Genomic DNA, 15,216 nt, shown 5'->3' on the forward strand with positions numbered 1-15,216 from the left:
AACTAAGGTACCCTCTGGGGCCTGGACCTTTCCCAACACCTGAAATGCAAAGATCTGCAGATCCACTTATATCAGCTGCTGAGGGCAAGGTGCTACCACCAGCCACTGACACAATTTGTACCCTACTTTCAAGATGACATAGGGGAAAAGGACGTTTAGGATTGGATAAGAAATGCGTGGGTTTAAATCTCAAAGCTTTTAGGGTTCAATAATCTCATCAAGCTGGTGAAAAGAGCAAATAACAAGGAAAATACCTTTTTGAGCATTTGTTAAAAATTCCAGGTGATTGCTCTCCTTATACTGACAGACAGAAATACTTTCTAAGTATCTTTTAACAGTCATTCGGTTCCAGGCAGGCAAGTCCAGCATCTTTCAGAGAACATTTCCTAAGTGTGTTACCAGCAAAGACTGGTTTCATTCAAACACTTAGTGCTACAAGTGTCCCATTACAAAGACAGTTGCACTGAGTCTGTCTGAGATGGAGTTGATTTTCCCACAGCAACTCTGACTGGTCTCACTGGTGGGTAGCTGGAAAGGTGTTGGTAACACACCAGTGCTTTGGCTACTGCTGAGCAGTGCTGGCACAGCATCAGCGCTGTCTCTCAACATTCCCCCCATATCAGCAGACTGGGAATGGGTAAGATCCTGGGAGGGGACAAAACTTGGCCCACTGACCCAAACTGACCAAAGGGATAACTCATCACATATGGTATCAGCTCAGATACAAAAGCTAGAAAAGGAGGAGGAATGGGGCATTTGTTATTTATGATGTTTACTTTTCAGGGCAACTGCTACATGTGCAGAAGCACCATTTCCCAGGAAGTGGCTCGACACTGCTAGCTTACGGGAAACAGAAAACAAACTTCTTCTTCCCCTCTTTGTTTGTGCATGCGTAAACTTTTGCTTTAGTAAACTGCCTTATCTCGACTGAAGAGCTGGTTTTTATCTTAATTTCTCTTCCCTGTCCAGCTGGGAAGAGACTGATAGAGTGGCTTGGTGAGCACCTGGTGTCCAGTCAAGGTCAACCCACCAGAACTCTACAGGTTAAACTCAGAAGTACAGGATAAATTCAGTAGTACAGGAATTCTTCTCTGCCGCACAGTGAGTCAATGTATTTAACAGCAAATATGTTGTACGGAAAAAAGTCCTTGAAAAGAACAATGCACGATTAGACAGTTAAAATTCAGTGTGCACAAAAACATATTAAAACTATTACCTGTTAAATTCATCCAAATATAGGCGAAGTATCTCATATGTTGTAAGAGCAACTTCAAATTTCCCTTGCTTGATGCGACTCAGGTCATCATCTTTTTTACTGCCATGTAAGACAGAGACTTTAAAGTATCCCCATGTGTCTAACTCATCCTTCCAGTTGTACAGCACTGAAAGAGGGGCCACTATGAGGAAAGTCTGAAAACAAATATATATTACAGTATCACCAGAAAAAATACAACATAGCAATTTCTCAATAACAGAAGTCAAGATCTTAACTATTTTACTGCTCCGAGCAGTCTGACTGTTTAATTCTGCCATTTCAAACGATGTAAGGAAAATATCTAAAGTTAATATAAATTCAAAAGTAATCAGTTTACACTGAGTAAGTATACAATGCATCATAAAAATACTGTCATACTAAAATTAAATACTAAAAAACACAATTAAATTATATGCTTAACAAATGCAGTAAGATATGAAACACTGTCATTTTGTGTTGTCATAGCATCTGTGTATATATATATATATATTTGTAAAATGTTTTACAAATGGAGAAAATAAAAGGATGAAGAGGGTAAGCAGCTTCCTCAAATCCGTAAGTCTAGTCATCATGTGACTTGAAAACAGATAGTCCTGAAAAGAGTTTAAAAAATTAGGACAGCTCATACAATTCACTTAGTATCACAGGATAATAAAATCAAAGAGGTAGGAAGTGACCTTGGGACATTTTCAGTCCAACTTTATAGTCAAAGCAGTGGCAACACTGACTTCAAACCCAAGCTTAGCCAACTGAGGTCTTCAAAATCCCATAAGGATGGATGGGGTCTACAACATCTCTGTGACCTCATTCAACATTAAATGTCCTCAAAGTGACATTCTTTCCTTACATATAATCAAGAGCCAGAATCATTCCTACTTCTTTGCACATGAAGTGCTATCCCTTTACCCCTTCCTCTCAGCCTGTATTTCCTGAGGAAATGTATCCATTACTCACAGAGCTAAGTCACATAACCCATTATGCCAGTCAAATTCTCTAACAATTGCAGCAAAATAACAATGGAAAATAGAAATCACATGGTTTCAGTAATGGGTAAAATTAAAATGATCTTCAGATGTGTCTTATTCACATAGAACTTTTACATGTATCTTTTATTTGCTGTCACTGTATTTCATTACCTAGATTATCAGCCAGACTTACTTCCAACATTATGACAGCCAATCAAGAAAACACAAAACATCACAAGGCTATAAGCATTACACTTTCCAAAAATATGGATTTGTCTTAATTCAATACCCTGTTATTTAGACACACTTTTTTTTACTTTAAAAATATCATCACAAAACACTAATTTTCTATTCACTGGGTTTTTCAATGTACTCCAGCCACAAATCTAACCCAGACACCTCCAAATGTTTTCCATTCGTGCAGGTGAACAGTAGTAATAGATTGCACAATAACAACTAGAGAGAGAGAGGGGCACTATGGCAGTCTGGAAAATGGAAGGCTTCTCAAACACGACTAGGACAGGCATGAAATCCTACTTCAGCAGCTGAATTTTAAAAATTAATGTACATAAACTCCTAGACCAAACAAACAAACAAAAAAAACCAAACAAATCCAAGTATTGCCTTTCATCAAAATCCTTAAGTTAGTATCTCTGAAAGTTGTACCTTCTTGGGGTTACAATCTGAGCCCTTTTTCATTGTCCGCAGCAAAAACTCCGGCATATTATTTTCAATATCCTCACGTGTTCCCTTTTTGTGCAATACTGCAGCCAAAAATGAAATGACCTTGAGAAAGAAAACAATTCTCAGTAACTATGTATAATAAGAAATTGAATGAATTCCACAAAAAATAAACATTTAGGACAAAATCCTGGACAGGACTCTGGAAGGTGGTTTGGTTTAGTGGGGGGGAATATTTTTTTCTGGGGGGTGCAGCAGGGGGTGTTTGTTGGCTATAAATAAATCTGGTTTTAAAAGGGGACCCCTCCCTCCTCTGGATTCCTAAGAACTCCTTGAACTAATGATAGGAGCAATTAATTGCTCTATCTCAGTCTTTTATTCTTTAAGTGGAAATGTAACAAAAATACACAAGAGACAGAGTATGAATGAGCCAGGAAAAAACAGAGATGAGGTTTGTCTTGCAACTCTCCTCCTTTTCAGGGTACTTGAATTTCAGATCAGAAAACAGAAGGAACAGATATCCTCTAACTATCCTCTCAACTTTATTTCTGCAAAAGGAAGAAGAGGCTTATCCTACAGGTTTGTTTTTTACTAATACACCTTTTTCTGTATGTTCCATTCTTTCAAATTCCTGTTCTTGACATCAAAACCATTTTCCTCCTTTTGTGTCACATTCTCCCATCTGATTCAAACCAGTCAAGGTGATTATGAGAACACATTTATTACAATATACCACAGCAAGGACAAACATCCCAGCACAGGCTATTCCAAACTACTCCTATCATGTTCCAAAACAGGAAGAAGGTAGAGGAAGATCTGGCCAGAAAATGCAAATTAAAAATTCACTTGGGATAAACAGTATCCATGGACTAAGTAGCAGCAAGGACCAGGTGCATCATCAGAGAGGTGCCCTTCTTTTGAAATCTCAACAGGCCCCTTTTATTCAGAGCAGCCAGCTCCAGCCACTTCCTTTTTGCAGCTGCTACACAGCTGCTCATAGCAGGCTAGAGGTAAAGCTACCAACTGTTGATGTCCAAAAAAAGAACTTTCTCCCTCTAATGATGGGGAGAAAGACCTAGTCAGGAGAGCAGAGTGCAGAAAAAAACACCTCTCTGAAAAGAGTAGTTGGATGGACAGAAGAGAGAAAAAATCCAATCTAGGTATGGCCACAGAGTAAAAGAAAGCTATGTAGAATAAAAGTAACCCAAGCATTTTCATAAATAATATCTCACAAACTGAGGTTGAGATGACCTGCCAGTTTGCACATATTGTTTAACTAATGGGTTTTACTTTTAAATCCTTTGAGAATTAGAATCAAATTCAACTGTACAATAAATCTCCATGTCTTTTCTACCTTCTCCATTCTTGGTAGAATTTACCCCACATATTTCTAAGAGTAACAAAGGCAGTGAAATAGCAACTCATTATCAAAAATCTTTGGCTCTTCTAGATAAAGCAATCTAAATGCCTAGTTTACTGTAATCACTAAGAAACAACATTATTCTATTGTTAGGTGAAGTTTAGGCCTTCACCTAAACTTCAGCTTGATACGTATGAACCATATAGCCAGGACATTTAAAGCAAAAATCAGTTCAGAAATACAAAGAACATTAACATTCAAAGGATCTCTAGAAAAGTTTCTCTCGTGAACCGTCCTATAATTCAGAAACACTAAGCTTCCGCCAACTGACAATCATAAGACAACTTTTCTCGAAGACTGTACCAGTTATTCAATGAAGTTTAAATTTATTTTTTTATATGTACTAACCTTTTCTAAACAAGCGAATTCTACCATTTTACTTCATATCCACTGAACTGACTTTCCCATGCTGAAATTTGAACACATTGAACACAAACACTGTGTTTAACAAAAAATACACAAGATCACAGAATCATAAAATGGTAAGGGTTGGAAGGAACTTTAAAGATGACTTAGTTCCAATCCCTGCCATGGGCAAGGATGCCATTCACTAGACCAGATTGCTCAGGCTCCCGTCCAACCTGAACACAAAGATTACTGGAAGGCCGCAATGAGGTCCTCCAAGAACCTTCTCTTCTCCAGGCAGAACTGCCCCAAATCTCTCCACCTCTCTTCATAGGAGAGGTGCAGATCTCTCGCAACGCCTCGTGGCTTCCTCTGGAGTTACTCTAACAGGCCCACATCCCTCCTGTGCTGGGGACCCCAGACTTGGATGCAGCGCTCCAGGTGGGGTCTCAGAAGAGTAGAGCAGAGGGGAAGAACCACGTCTCTTGACCTCCTGGACATGCTGCTTCGGATGCATCCCTAGGCTGCAAGCACACATTGCTGGCTCATATCCAGCTCTCCACCCACAAGAATCCCCCAGTCCCCCTTATCAGGGCTGCTCTCTACAACTCCCAGTTTGTGTTCATGTCTGGGAGTGTCCTAGCCCAGGTGCAGCACCTTGCAGTTGGACTTACTGAACTTCATAAGGTTGTCATGGGCCCAATTCTCAAGTTTCTCCAGGTCCCTTTGGATGGCATCCCATCCTTCTCTTGTGCCCACTGCACTGCTCAGATTTGTGTCATTTGCAAACTTGCTGAGATTGCACTCGATCCCACCGTCTGTGTCATTGAGGCAAACATTGCAGAGCAGTGTTCTCAAAACAGAGCCTGAGGACATCACTCATCACCAGCCTCCACCTCAACACAGAGGCATTGACCACAACTCCCTGGCTACAGCCAGTCAGCTCTTTATCCATTGAACTGTCCATCCATCAAATCCACCCATCTCCAGTTTGGAGTTAAGGATGTCATGTGCAACCGTATCAAAGGCCCTACAAGAATCAGAGACATCTGTCCATCTTCCCACATTGACCATTACCATAATTTCATCATGTAAGGTCATCAGCCTGGTCAGGCACAAGTTTGCCACTGCCTCAGATCAGTCTCCTCAACCTTTCTCTTCTGACCTCTGTACCTACAGAATCCTTTCTTGTTATTCTTCACATATGATACTCTTCACATAAAATATTCTTTGGAATCTCTACCTTTCTTCTGAAAACTTGACACAGATTAAAAGAAATAGCCATCAGATGTGAATTCCACACAGGAACACACTGTCACTGTGTTCCTATGTGGAATTGTGATAAATGTGCCTAGAGAATCAGCTCTGAGATTCAAAAATGCAAGATGCAATCACGACAAATAAATTTAGTTTTTACCCCCAAAGCTTACTATTATCTTTCACATATATATATAGACAGATAGACAGATAAATATATAGACATGTCTTACTATATGAAATCAGATTATTTGCAGCTCTGAGCAGGAACAGTCTTCCGTAACTATTGAGCTCTTCAACTACCACGGACAAGAAACATGGCCCTTCTTAAAATGAAGCATCAGCTAACAGATGATACAAATCTTTATACAAATCCATGATACACCTCTAAATGCTCTATGCAGAGTTTTGACAGTTTAGTTTACCCACTCCTCTTGTTAAGTTTACTACAGGACAACACTTTTGTTGTGCTGAAAGACATCTATCAACATTCTCCTAAATGGAAAGACAACAGGTACCACAACCAATACCTGTGAGCGAAGAAATGAGCTTGCACTGGACACATGGAGCAGGACAAAATAGAGTGGGACAAAAAGTATCTCCCACAGAATTCAAACCACTCACTTTAAATCAGACAGACTGTAGAGAAATTCCACACATAAAATCACCTTAATTATAGCAAAGCAAGTAAAGAGCAAGTAAAGAGCAAGTAAAGAAAAAATAAGTAATTTAGGTTGGATGCAAATTCCAGATTCAAAGCATAATGAAAAAAATCCAGCTACACTTTATCCTCTCATCAATCAAGCTGCATTATTAAAATTTGATGGAAGTAGCATGGAATACCAAAGCACTACTTCCAGAGATGGGAGTGAAAGTGTCAGTTCTTTTGTATTCCCAGAACAGTGAAACTGTTTGTTTTCAGGAAAAAAGGAAAAAGGTATTTTAAAAGCAAGAGTCACATAAGGGTCTCAAGTTCTTTTAGTGTACTCCATTGCAAATTGCTTTCATGACAGGCAGGTAGCAATCTTCAAAGTAAATTCAACACACTAACATTTTAGCTACCATAATTACTCGTCCTTATACTAAAAGGAGTCACATCCCAGTTTTATGGCCTGTGAGGAGTGAGTCTTAAATCAGCAATGCACTCCTGGCTCTGACCGCTGTCCTGGGCATCATGTCCTGCCTCATTCATCTCAGCAACAGCAGAGGGAGGTCTAAATTTCATAAAAACAATGCTTTTTTAAAAAAGATTTACAGATCCCAGAAAATACTACCTCCTCCCTCAGTAACAAACAAAAAGAATACCTGTATTGTCTTTCCAAGGCCCATATCATCTCCAAGAATACACCCTCTTTTATTAGCATAGTGTCTATACAGAAACTGGGCTCCTTCCCTTTGATAATCACGCAGGTATCTGTTAATTGTATACGGGATAAAATCGCCATTGTCAGATAATTTAAAAGCAACTCCAGGAGATGGAAGATTTTGGTCAGGAAAATATGGCTTTTCCAGATCACCTTCATCAAATATTAAGCCTTTCCAGGGTCCTCTACAGTCTTTGACTTTACAAAGTTTTGTTATTAGTATTTTCCTTTCTTCAGACTCCAAGAATGATACAACAGCAAATGATTTTCCATTCTTGTCCTTTTCAAGAGAAGTTATTGTTCCTTCATGAAGTTTTCCGTTTTCAAAACAAGGGGCAAGGCATTTCTCCCCAATACGCCAATGATCTATAAAAAAACCAAACACACAGTGACAAACTGGCCTGATGCACAAAGTATTTAATTTCTTCACTATTAAAACAATGAATATCACTTTAGTTTACAAAATTCATACAACTCTCTACAAGCACTTTATTGAAGGCAGCACTGGAATCAAAACAGCAATTACTGTTTACAGCTAGATATAAAATTACAGTTTGCTCTAACACCGCTATTTTAGAAATAACAGAATGTGTATAGGAAAAAAAGCAAAATCCAGGTTCCGATGCATTAAATTAACACAGTGGCTTCACACAGACAAACACACAAAGTGGAAGGACCTCACATCGCACTGGCAATGAAAAATAATACAAGATACCTCTACTAAGAAAAACAAGATCTTCACTCTTCACAGTAAAAAGATCTCACAAATAAGGGCTCCATACAAAGTTTTCCAAATCTCAATTGATAGAAAAAAGGATGTTCTTTTGAGTTTGCAGAAACAATTTCTAATCTTCCCCTGCTCAGTCATACTAAAACAAAGGGATGATTTGATTCATTTCAGAACTTTTATTGTTTCTTATCTATTTGCTGGAGTGAGTTTTGATACTTACAAGAAAGTAATTATCAATTACCACGAGATGCACCTTATTTATAGGAAGGAGTGAGCCAGGGAGATCTTCCACCAGAGCAAATATTCATCATTCTATGACCAGTGGTGGTATATATTCCTGGACACATCAACCCAGACATTTTTCACAGGTAAGGAAAAAAGTTCTGAAGGCAAGAAACTCCACCTTAGCCTCTTTTAATGTCTCTGTGTAAAAACTGCAAGAAGACTCACCAAATTCTGAGCACCTAGAAGCATACACTTACAGGATAATGCCCACAATGTATTAGTTAAATCAATGATAACCACTAGTCATTTACTAAATTTATTTAATTATATACTCTTAGAAAAAACAAAAGCCTCCATATAGCCAAGCCCACTATTCTGCAGCCAGCATTAGCCCTAAGCTGACGTGCAGGTAACAACAAAAATAGTACAAGCCTACAGAACACCCTTATTCCAAAATTCTTTGGCCTCTAAAATATTATTTTAGTTACAGAGATTTCATGGGCCACAGGTAGTTTGTCTGGTTAGCAAATACCAGCAGACTCACTCTTTCAAGTAGCTCCACTCCCCTTTCAACACATGCAGATTCCTAGAATTTGGTGACTTCTGACTAAAAATATTGTGGGTCTGCTCTGGATACATGTCACACTTTTTCCTGATATGAACTTCGATCCAAAGACCCAAATTGATGGCCCACCAGTTCTTACACTAACAAGACCATAAACCAAAGTCTCTCCCTTCAATTCACTATTTTGCAGATCTCTTTAATAATGGCCCCATCATCCCTTTTTGGAGTTCAGCCCCACACCTTGTGACCTGCTACGTAAGCTGCTCCAAGACCCCCAGCCATTCCCTCAGATCTTCTCAAAGACTTGAAGCTCAAATGTAACTTTCTGAGGCAAAGGGTGTGAACAGGCTGTGTATTCAACAAATCATACATAATTAATCCCTAAAGTTCATGGTATTTGTACACATCTCTCATCTCAATGTAAAAAAGACGAGTACATTAACTTCTTCCAGTAGCATCTAATTCTTTCTGCAATTTCATGAGAACAGGAACCAAAACTGAAAAACTGAAACCGGCTATGTTCAGCACACTGCTATATATGCAAATCAAAGTGCTACAGAGCACTTCTGTAGTTCCTTTTTTTTACAGCAGTGAAGGGACACGCAACACGTTCAGAAACTCTCAAGTTAAAGCCATTATTTAAGACGACAGAGCTTTTGTTTTTAACAAAGCTTTTACTTGAGGCTAAAGAGTTGCATATGGATCCTCACAACTACAGTTCAGGTGCAAAGTGGCATAAATTACACTGGGCAATAGTACTAGTGTTACTAAACTCCAAACTTAGTGAGAAGCAGAGAACAGAATGAGAAAAAGGCTGAGACATGAAATGGTATTAAGAACACCATTGCTGCAGAAGGTCAGAAAATAATGCTGTTAAAGCCAAAGCATGAACTGCTTAGTTTAACTAGCCTGATTCACCAAGTTCTTGGCTTCTGAATTAGAACCATAATTTATGTGGATCAGTTTTTAAAAATAAAGACAATTATCTCACACGGCTTCCTAGCATGGGTACAATACATTTGCCACCAATGATGAAAGCTGGTATTTAAGATACTTACCTGTACTTACGCCTTTTACTACAGGTGGAAAAAACGTGCCACTGTCAACTTTGACTGTACTAAATCATGGTGGTAAAGGCCTCCTGTCACACACTAGTTCTTTTCAACCACTACTCCTCTATGAAACTATGTCGAATGCCTTCTAACTAGTGAGGGCTGAAAACTTAATTTAAAATAAAAGGTTTCGTTTTCCTTTCGTTTAATTTTTTTTTGTTTTTACACTCTAATAAATGACTGTATAAACAGAATTCGAAGATATTGTAGAGCAAGACACATGGAAGACGCTTACCTGGGACACCATCACCACACATTTTAACTTTTGGCCGTGCAAAGCCCGACGGGGGCCGCGGGCGGAGGCACCGGGGGCGGAGGGGCACTGGCGCGCTGGGGACCCACCGCCGCCCCTCCGCCGGGGGGTCACGGCGGTGCAGGCGCCGAGGGAGCGGCCGGGGCGCCTCAGGCGCCGTGGCTGTCCCCGCTGCCCGCCCCGCGGCCGGCCCCGAGCGCCGCAGCCGCGCAGAGCCGAGCCCGCGGCCGGGGCCGCACGTCGGCCGCGCACCGCTCCGCCCCGCCTGGCGCCGGCAGTGCCGCGCGGATATCGCGAGAAGTGCGTTACTATGGTGCTCGATGCTCAGGGGCGCCGGCGGGAAATATCGCGAGATGTTTCTGCGGGGCGGCGCCTTGGTTCGCGCTGCCCGGTGGAGCTGTGTCCGGTTCTGTCCTCGTCAGTGGAGGAGAGGCTTGGCGCTCTTGGAGTGGATCCAGCACAGGGCTAGGAAGCTGATTAGGGGGTTTGGCAGGATTTCTTTTGTGAGGACAGGCTGAGGGAGCTGGGCCTGTTCAATGTTGAGAAGAGATGGCTGAGGGGACCATATCAATGTGTATAAATACCTGAAGGGAAGGTGTCAGAGGGTGGAACCGGGTTCTTCTCAGTGGTACCTAGCAATAGGACAAGAGGCAACGGGCACAAACTGATGCACAGAAGTTCCACCTTAACGTGAGGAAGAACTTCTTTACTGTGGGCAGGTGACCATGCACTGGAACAGGTTGTCCAGAGAAGTTGTGGGGTCTCCTTCACTAGAGATATTCAAGAACTGACTGGACACAATCCTGTGGAATATGCTCAAGGATAACCCTGCTTGAGCAGGGAAGTTAGACTAGATGATCCCCTGTGGTCCCATGTAAGTTTAACCATTCTGTGATTCTGGGCAGCAGGAGTAAAGAGATCTAAAATTATTTTCTGCAAAAGAAAAAAAAATTGGAGAGGTGAGGAAGCAGGACAAAGAGTTGATGCAATAGAAGGCAGAGCTGGCGCAGTGCAGAGCAGCCAGCTGAGTGGAGATGATGGATGCTGAAAGCCAAGGATCTGATATTTGGGAAGAATCAAAATCAAGAAAGACCCGCTTGTTTACAGCCATTCCACCTCCATCCATGAAAACCGCTCTGCTTTCAGGGGAGCTGAACTGGACACAGTTAGATTTTGCAGATTGTGAAGGCAGTGAGTGGCAATTACCCGTTTTTTTCTGGAAAAAAAAATGGGTCCCACCAAGAAATCTATTCAGATTGACTCATATCTCAGTAGCAATGCAATGGAGTATTACATGAACAGTATGGCTTCCCAGATCCTTGCTATTATTTTGACAAAACACCTTCACATGCATTTAATTGCACTATACTAAATTCACTTCTGAAAGTTAAATGCTTATGTGTAAGGAGCATGTAAGATCTGTTTTTAAATCAGCTTTGATTTTTAATGCAGAAGACAAGGTGTTTTGGATGATTTCTCCATTTCTTTTAATCATCTTTCAGTTTATATAATTTTGGTGAATTTATAGAAGGGATTGAACATCAGCAGTAAAACACCTATATTCTTTCGGCATATGCCACAAAATTCTGTACAATTAAGATGGATAATTAGACTACCTAATCAAAATTCTTCATCCTACAGTATTTTCCGAAGCAGGACAAGGCGGGAGATACAGGTCTCCATGCTGTTTCTGCTTGCAGCAAACATGCAAAATGCTGCCTTGCCTTGTTTGCTCTAGGAGTAATACAGACTTGTGCAGCTTAGGGCAGCGTTAATTTGCTTCTTTGTCTGCTATTAGCCAGAATTTTGTTCCAAAAGAGGTTAATGAAAGATGGGTGATGGTTACTCAGCCACTTAAAGTAATAGGAAAATAGCAAGCATGAAGGCACTATGTTAGTGCTATGTTAGAAAGTTCCACTATGAACTACATGAGCATTGAGCACCCCATACATTACAGGAGGCTGCTGAGCAATAGAGAATAATATAGTACCAATGCTGCATTATTTTTAAAAAGTGTGTAGTCATGCATTCATTCCAAAGGAAGATGAAGGGAACTATGCCAACCACAAAAATATCCCAAAACTGAAAGGAGTGGCATGCCAGATTTTAAAATTCTCACTGAAGAAACATGTGTAAACTGTACAAGACTTCAGGTACATAACAGACCTTGATCCTGAGAGCATCTTTAAAAAAGGAGCAAGAATATAGGTTCTGATTCTAAGGAAGCTTTAAAAATGTATTGTGTTTGAAGATAAATGTGTGTTTATTCTACAAGGTTGCATTTGATTCTTATGAAGCTGTTTGTGCTTAATAAGGACTCTGATGCAGGCTTGAGCTGCTGTTTTACAGTGACAAATTTGGTATTCTGCCTTCATGATATAAAACATAAGAAAAGTTAAATTCTTTCTTAAGCACTGCAATTTCTCTGATAAAAAAGGCAGAAAAATTCTACATACAGTTCAAGGATCCATTGTGCTTCTGTGTCAGTGATAAGACCTTGATGGCTTAGCTGGAAACAGAATTTCACCTGAAAATCCTGATGAAGTCATTAGGATGAGTTTTCCTTACATTTAGGGACACACTTGAAGCTTTTCCATTCAGGAGAGAGAACAAAGGGAGAAAAGCACCCTTAACAGTAGCAGCAGGGTGGCTGTATGTCAACAGGTAGTTTTCTTTTTACCTTTAATGTTTCTCTTGCCAGCTACAAGCAGTTTCTGTATCTTCACTTTGAAGAAGAAGCTAGAAATCAAGCTGACTCACTGAGATTAGGACTTCTTTAATGCTATACCATGTTTGGACTGGGCCCATAATGAAAATGTATCCCAAGACCAGAGAATATTTAGCTCTGTCATGTATCTTTAAAAGTTTTTGGAAAATGTAAGTCCTTTCAGGAATCTTTCTAGCACAAGATAGAAGTTATTTTCTGGGATGTCAAAAAATAACTCACATCGTGTTTCCTCGGGAAAAGATTTGTAGAAGATTTCATTTTGAAAAGCTGTTGCCATTACTGAAAAGTTGAATATATCCAAACTCTATATTAAAATTTGAACTCTCTTCATATCTGACTTAGTTTAGATTTCGTAAGAGAAGTGTTAGGCTAAGATAACAACCAAAGCGAATACCATAATGGGGATAAGCACTTTTTAAATATGTGCTATATCCCTGAAAGCATTTCACATGTAACATTGTGGCCTTCCTGTTCACTCTTCTTTGACAGAGAGAGGAGACGAATTAACTGAAGTGCATCTGAAAAGGGCAGCTTGGTTACAGCATCTTCCACATCAGTATGTCTGAAAACACAGCAAGACTGATTCTCAGATACACTCAGCATTTGAAAGCCTAACCAAAACCCACAGAAAGTACAGGCACCTAGAATTCTTTTAAATGTCGGTTGTTCAATCCTATATTAGAATATATAGGAGAAAGAAGAGGTGGTTCAATTAATTGACATTAACTAAGCATGATAGTATTGAAAGTGCCACAAAGAGGAACTTCACAATGTGATATTCACCAAATTAAGATATTGGAAAGCCTTTTGCACCTTCAACAGTTTATTAGCCACAGTGTTTTAAACATTACCCATCAACAGTATTCAAGAAGCTCTCAGAGTTCTTCATGAAAATGAGCATGACTGGGTGTTCTGAATCATATCCATACCAAACAGAGGAAGGCATTAGAGCCCCAGTGTGCAGCTGCAGGGCCACAGTTCCTCCTTGTGATCAAGAGATGTGCAGGGATAGCTCACACAGCTGAATGCCACAGTGGGCTGATGTGGGCAGGATTTAGAAAGGGCAGGTCAGGACAGTAGGAGCAGATTTGGCCTTTTATTTCAGACAGCAGCAGGACATGTGGAGCTCTACCTGGTGGTCTGTAGAGACCACGAGATGTTGGGAGTCCAGGGTCTTGAGAGAAGGGAACAAGGCAAATCTAGTAGTAGGATCATGACCCTGAACTTTAGGAGTTTGCTGGCTTAGGCATTAGGGGAAAGCAGTATATATTGTTCATCTTGATTTCAGCAATGCCTTCATTCTTTTCTCCTGGAGCATCCTCAATATACAGGCTGATGAAAAATGGACTATGTAAATGAGCAGTGAGGTGGTTGAAAGCAGGCTGATCTTGTGGACTTAAACGAGTGTCATCAGCAGCACAAAGTCCAGCTGCACTCCCATTACTAGTGTATTATTTTGGGGTATGATTCTGAGGCTGGTACCGGCCATTAATGACTTGGATGGTGGGACAGAGTGCATCCTCAGCAAGCTAACAGATGACACTCAGTCGGGAAGAGTGGCTAACAGACCAAATACTCGTGGTCCCATGCAAGGTGGGGAGTGACATGCTGGAAAATGGTGGGTAGGTAGTAATCTCATGAAGTTCAACAAAGTCTCATGCCAGCAGTCAAATAACCCTGCACTATAGACTGGAGGTTGACTAGTTGAAAACCAGCTTTGCAGAAAAAAGCTTAAGGGTCCTGGTGGACATCAAATTGTCCATGAACCAGCGGTGCATCCAACAGCATGGAAGGCCAACAGTGTCTTGGGCTTTGTCAGGAAGAGCACTGCTCAGCAGCCCAAGGGTAGCTCATATCTCTCCACAACAAGAAAAACTTGAAGATAGTGGAGAAAATCAAGGCCATGAAGTTTAAGAGATTGTAGTTGGAATTGTGTAGGCTTGAGAAAAGTTTTGGGAGGTCTTGTCTGTGCACAAACATTTGATGAGAGGGTAGTAAAAGGATACTTTGCTCAATGGTTCCCACAGCAAGAGGCAGCAGGTGGAAACTGAAACAGGAAATTCCATTTAGAGATAAGGAAAAGCTTTTCAGCTGTGGGAGTGACCAAACACTGCCACAGTTTGCTGAGAGAGGTAGAATCCACATCCTTGAAGAGAGTCAAAACTCATCTGTACACAAGCCTGAGCAACCTGCTTGAGGTGATCCTACTTGGAGTAGGCATAGTTGGGCTAGATGTACTCTAGGGCCTTCCCCCCTTGGTCATTCTGTGAGTGAGGAATCGTGTAGGTTAAACTGAGTTCTGGTTAACTGCTTGTG

The 15,216-nt window shown here is 40.6% G+C and overlaps 1 protein-coding gene across 3 annotated transcripts in view; it reads right to left on the minus strand.

The window, feature by feature from the left end:
• The window catches only part of ERCC6L2 (ERCC excision repair 6 like 2), a 48,403-nt gene extending 38,155 nt beyond the window's left edge, over positions 1–10,248 (minus strand). For all 3 annotated transcript variants that reach the window (XM_058044189.1, XM_058044190.1, XM_058044191.1), the window contains exons 1-4: positions 10,155–10,248; positions 7,229–7,653; positions 2,887–3,006; positions 1,217–1,410 (exon numbers count right to left, since the gene is read on the minus strand). In XM_058044189.1, coding sequence (XP_057900172.1) covers positions 1,217–1,410; positions 2,887–3,006; positions 7,229–7,653; positions 10,155–10,176 — 761 coding nt within the window. In that variant the 5' untranslated portion in view covers positions 10,177–10,248. The remainder of the gene's footprint in view (positions 1–1,216; positions 1,411–2,886; positions 3,007–7,228; positions 7,654–10,154) is intronic.
• Between the last annotated feature and the right edge of the window lie 4,968 nt (positions 10,249–15,216).

The sequence above is a fragment of the Melospiza georgiana genome, chromosome Z (assembly GCF_028018845.1).
Source record: "Melospiza georgiana isolate bMelGeo1 chromosome Z, bMelGeo1.pri, whole genome shotgun sequence".
NCBI lineage: Eukaryota > Metazoa > Chordata > Aves > Passeriformes > Passerellidae > Melospiza > Melospiza georgiana.